Source organism: Bison bison, unplaced genomic scaffold (assembly GCF_000754665.1).
Source record: "Bison bison bison isolate TAMUID 2011002044 unplaced genomic scaffold, Bison_UMD1.0 scf7180017864185, whole genome shotgun sequence".
Classification (NCBI taxonomy): Eukaryota; Metazoa; Chordata; class Mammalia; order Artiodactyla; family Bovidae; genus Bison; species Bison bison.
The window spans coordinates 176,869-182,156 of NW_011494757.1; the positions used below are offsets into that span (position 1 = coordinate 176,869).

A 5,288-nucleotide genomic window follows, 5' to 3' on the forward strand; every position below is an offset into this window, starting at 1 on the left:
CTGGCATATTGAATGCAGCACTTTCACAGCATCATCTTTCAGGATTTGGAATAGCTCAACTGGAATTGTATCACCTCCACTGGCTTTGTTCATAGTGATGGTTTCTAAGGCCCACTTGACTTCACATTCCAGGATGTCATATTATTATTTATTATATATAATATTATATATATGTATTAATATAGTATTATATGTAATATATAATATAATTATATGATATAATATAATATATATGTAATGTGTATATATGAATTTTTCCATATGTATATATATTATATATAATATATATTTTTATATATGTATAAATAATACATATATATTATTATTATTATTATTTACTGACTGAGCCACCAGGGCATAAGTCAATTATATTTCTACAAAGGTGGGAAAAATACTCATCTCAAGCACACAACAAGTATACATATAGTTTTTATCATGTAGACTAGTTTAATATACTAAAACAAAATCAAAAGCAGGTATATTCAAAGCCATCAGCATTCTAGAAACAAAGCACATTCTATATGAAATGAAACCGTTTGATGAATTGAATCGATATTAAAGTACTATAATTGTGTGGACAATGTTACTAACATCCTTATCTTGCTGTGTGGAAAGAGAGTCCGCGTGGGTGCACTGTTGGAAAACAAGAACGCCGTGTGGTCCCCAAACATCACCTCACTCACGTTTCTCTCTGTGAGGAGACCCATGAGACCGCGAGCACCCTGTGTAGACTCAGAGACCAGATGAACAGCAACGGATTTGAGGTCCAGCTTTCTTTTTCTAGCTTTTGGCGGTGGGATGAAAACTCACTGTCTGTGGTGTCCTCTGAGCCTAACACCCCAGCAACTGGACCTTCAAGTCTCTCAGGAACAGTTAGTGTCGTGTGTTAACAAAGCTCTGATGAGTTGTGGATAAAGGCATAGGCTTCACCTGCTGCCGCTGAATAATCTGGACACCAAGTAAAGTGTGTCCATGCGTATGTGTGTATGTGTGTGTGTGTGTCTTGGTGACTTTTTAATAGCTCCCACTGAAAATTCATCACCAGGGGCGTGCTCAGGCACTTGACTCCCCTTCCTCATCCAGTAATATTCCCTCCCCAGTTCTTATATGAGGCCAGACGTCAAGGGAGTTGTGCATAAGACACAGTGAAAGAACCTGAAGATGTGAGCCTTTGAATCTGCCCTTTCTCTCCTGAAAGGGGAGAAAAGACACTAAGATATTTAGTCTCCAAAGGGCTTTACCTTCAGAAACAAAATTTTCAAGAATTAATGTCACCAGCATTTTGTTCTGCACTTGACCCAATGGCATACACTTCAGACTTGGAGTTTCAGGATCAAAGGAATTAGGTAAAGACATTTAACTTCTAGCTAAGGTTAAAGATTATGCATAGAGAAATTGAGATGTCATGACTGACTTTGTAAAAATAGTTTGATGTTAATACTCCTCAGTTCTATGAAATGCTTCAGAGCTAAGATGGTCGTCTCAGTGACAGCAAAGGTCCATAATACTCCTCAGTTCTATGAAATACTTCAGAGCTAAGATGGTCATCTCAGTGACAGCAAAGGTCCATAATACTCCTCAGTTCTATGAAATGCTTCAGAGCTAAGATGGTCATCTCAGTGACAGCAAAGGTCCATAAGTCTGCTCTCCATGTCTGTGTCGCCACTGCTGCCCTGAAAAGTGGGTTTATTAGTACCGTCTTTCTAGATTACGTATATATATATATGCATTAATATAGGGTATTTGTTTTTCTGTGATTCACTTCACTCCGTCTAATAGGCTCTAGGTTCATGCATCTCATTAGTACTGACTCAAATGCATTTCTGTTTATGGCTGAATAATATTCCATTGTGTGTTTGTACACAGCTTCTTTATCCATTTATCTGCTGACAGACGTCTAGGTTGCTTCTATGTACTAGTTACTGTAAATAGTGCTGCAATGGACATTGGTGTGCATGTGCATTTTTCAGCCATGGTTTACTCAGGTAATCAGTGCAGTAGTGGGATTGTTGGGTCATATGGTAGTTTCATTCCTAGTTTTTAAAAGAAATCTCCACACTGTCTTCTATAGTGGCTGTATCACTTTACATTCCCACCGGCAGTGCAAGAGGGTTCCTTTTTCTCCACTCCCTCTCCAGCATTCATTGTTTGCAGATTGTTTGTTGATGGCCATTCTGGCCAATGTGAAGTGATATCTCATTGTAGTTTTGATTTGCATTTCTCTAATAATGACAATTTTGAGCATCTTTGCATGTGTTTACTAGCCATCAGATGTCTTCTTCAGAGAAGGCAATGGCACCCCACTCCAGTGCTCTTGCCTGGAAAATTCCATGGATGGAGGAGCCTGGTGGGCTGCAGTCCATGGGGTCGCTAGGAGTTGGACAGGACTGAGCAACTTCACTTTCACTTTTCACTTTCATGCATTGGAGAAGGAAATGGCAACCCACTCCAGTGTTCTTGCCTGGAGAATCCCAGGGACAGGGGAGCCTGGTGGGCTGCCATCTATGGGGTTGCACAGAGATGGACACGACTGAAGTGACTTAGCAGAATGAAAAATTAATTGGTGTGAAATTAAAAATGATAACAATATTTTAAAACAAAAACATATTAAATAAAATTAGATGTAAATTAAAAGTCTCTACTTAACACAAATACTTTTTCTTTTCAAAAATAGTTTTATGGGAAAACAATTGACTGAATGATTTCTCATATGATAATTTGATTGAATCACCAAACAGATTGCAATCTTAAAAATTTGGACAATTCAACACGTTGCAAACACTGCAGCAACCTGAGGAATACCTGAATTGCATTCGTAGAAGAAAACAAAATGAATAGCTGAGCACTGCCATACGAAGTAGACTTCAGAATACAGACAGAAACAGGATGAGTCCATGGAGCTGGGAAACGGCACCAGGGTGAAAGAATTTATTTTCCTCGGCCTGACCCAGAATCAAGAACTGAGCTTGCTCTTATTTCTCTTCCTCCTTTTGGTGTACGTCACCACTCTGCTGGGAAACCTCCTCATCATGGTCACGGTGACCTGGGACTCTCGCCTTCACATCCCCATGTACTTTTTGCTCCGGAATTTATCTGTTGCTGACATCTGCTTTTCCTCCATCACCACCCCTAAGGTCCTGGCAGACCTTCTGGTCCAGAGAAAGGCCATCTCCTTCAATGGCTGCTTCACCCAGATGTTTTTCTTCCATCTTATTGGAGGGGTGGATGTATTTTCTTTGTCGCTGATGGCACTGGATCGGTACGTGGCCATCACTAAGCCCCTGCACTACGTGACCATCATGAGTCGGGGGCGGTGCACTGCCCTCATCGTGGCCTCCTGGGCAGGGGGCTTTGTCCACTCCATCGTGCAGATCTCCCTGTTACTCCCCCTCCCCTTCTGTGGACCCAATGTCCTGGACACTTTCTACTGCGATGGCCCCCAGGTCCTCACACTTGCCTGCATGGACACTGCTGTCCTTGAGCTCCTGATGATTTCCAACAGCGGACTGCTCACCACCCTGTGGTTCGTCTTCCTCCTTGTATCGTATATGGTCATATTATTATTAATAAAGTCTCAGGCTGGGGAGGGCAGGGGGAAAGCCATCTCCACCTGCACCGCCCACATCACGGTGGTCACCCTGCACTTCGTGCCCTGCATCTACGTCTACGCCCGGCCCTTCTCCGCCCTCCCCATGGACAGAGCTGTCTCCATCACCTTCACTGTCATCATTCCTGTCCTGAACCCCCTGATTTACACCCTGAGGAACCAGGAGATGAAGGCAGCCATGAAAAGACTAAGGAGAAGATTCATGCTGTTTGAAAAGGGATAGTCTCCTTATAGGCAGTGGGCCAAGATGCAAGTATACAACTGAGGTATTTTTTAAATATTAGCTGTCATACACTGGGGCTCAACCATACATAGACAATTCACTATACCAGAATGCACAGATACAAAGGACCCAGCACATCAGTATCGAACAGGAACATCAGCAGGAATCCAGATACAGAGAAGAAAGAACATATCCCTGGAGTGCAGCTGACAGCAAGCCAGGCACAAATGTGAACTGTAATGGAAGTGGGGGGTCCGGGTGAAGGATAGCACTGCAAGGTCCAGGCAGGGAGAAGGCCACGGGGACCCTGTCTCAACAGAGCAGGGACCCAGCAGCTGGGCCCAGCTCAACAACAGTTACCCTATAACTGTTTCCTAATCCCTGGGCCGGGAAGATCCCCTGGAGAAGGCAGTGGCCACCCACTCCACTATTATTGCCTGGGAAATCTCATGGACAGAGGAGCCTAGCGAGCTACAGTCCATGGGGTCCCTAAAGGGTAGGACATGACTTAGTGACTAAGCAACAACAGCACCAAACACTGTAAATCTTCTCTGTCGTTTCTCTTTTGTCAGCCACTTTGGGTCTTCTTTTTAGTCAGTTCATCTGTAAAATACACCAGCAGAGCCCACCACAATCATTCGGTATATGTAAAGCGTCTCAGTTTTTAAGGATTTCCATTGCTTTTCACTTCTCATGACTTTGTCAGACTTGCATGTGACCTGGGTCTTACACTGTTTGATTTTGTAAAGTCCCCATATGTAATGATAAGCCATGGCAGCATCCGCAGCTACCTGCCCTGCTGTTTACATCACTTTCTCAGAAGTAAACTAGTTCGACTGGTTGAAAAAAGAAAAAGCCATACCAACTCAACAAATACTTTTATTTTTCCCTGTGTGTACTTCTCATTCCCCTTACCACTGTGCATTTTGTTTCTAATATTTTTATTGAAATATAGTTGATTCACAATGCTCTGTTAGTACCTGCTGTGCAGCAAGGTGACCAGTTGCACATACACATGTATACACTCCTTTGTAGATTCTATTCCTGTACAGGTCATTACAGCACATTGAATAGTCTCCTGTGCTTTTCAGTGGGGTTTTTTATTATCTATTCTATATACATATTAGTTATCTATTCTCTAGATAGAATATATCTATTCTGTATATACATATCTATTCTATATATAGCATATGTCAAGTCCAGTCTTCCAATTTTTCCCTCCCCACAAATTTGCTTTCTACATCTGTGACTTAACTTCTATTTTGTAAATACATTGATTTGTACCATTTCTTTTGATTTCACATATAAGCAATAGATGGGGAAACAGTGGAAACAGTGTCAGACTTTATTTTTCTGAGCTCCAAAATCATTGCAGATGGTGATTGCAGCAATGAAATTAAAAGTCGCTTGCTCCTTGGAAGGAAAGCTATGACCAAACTAGACAGCATACTAAAAAGC

General features: G+C 41.9%; 1 protein-coding gene across 1 annotated transcript; it reads left to right on the plus strand.

The window, feature by feature from the left end:
* The first annotated feature begins 2,894 nt into the window (after positions 1–2,894).
* On the plus strand, positions 2,895–3,830 carry LOC104991320 (olfactory receptor 4D10-like). The gene has a single exon (XM_010843737.1). The coding sequence runs from the start codon at positions 2,895–2,897 to the stop codon at positions 3,828–3,830; it is 936 nt and encodes a 311-aa protein (XP_010842039.1).
* The last annotated feature ends 1,458 nt before the right edge of the window (positions 3,831–5,288 follow it).

What these genes read in the sequence shown, in the direction of transcription:
- LOC104991320 (XM_010843737.1), top strand. Translation starts at nt 2,895, where the DNA reads ATGGAGCTGGGAAACGGCACCAGGGTGAAAGAATTTATTTTCCTCGGC.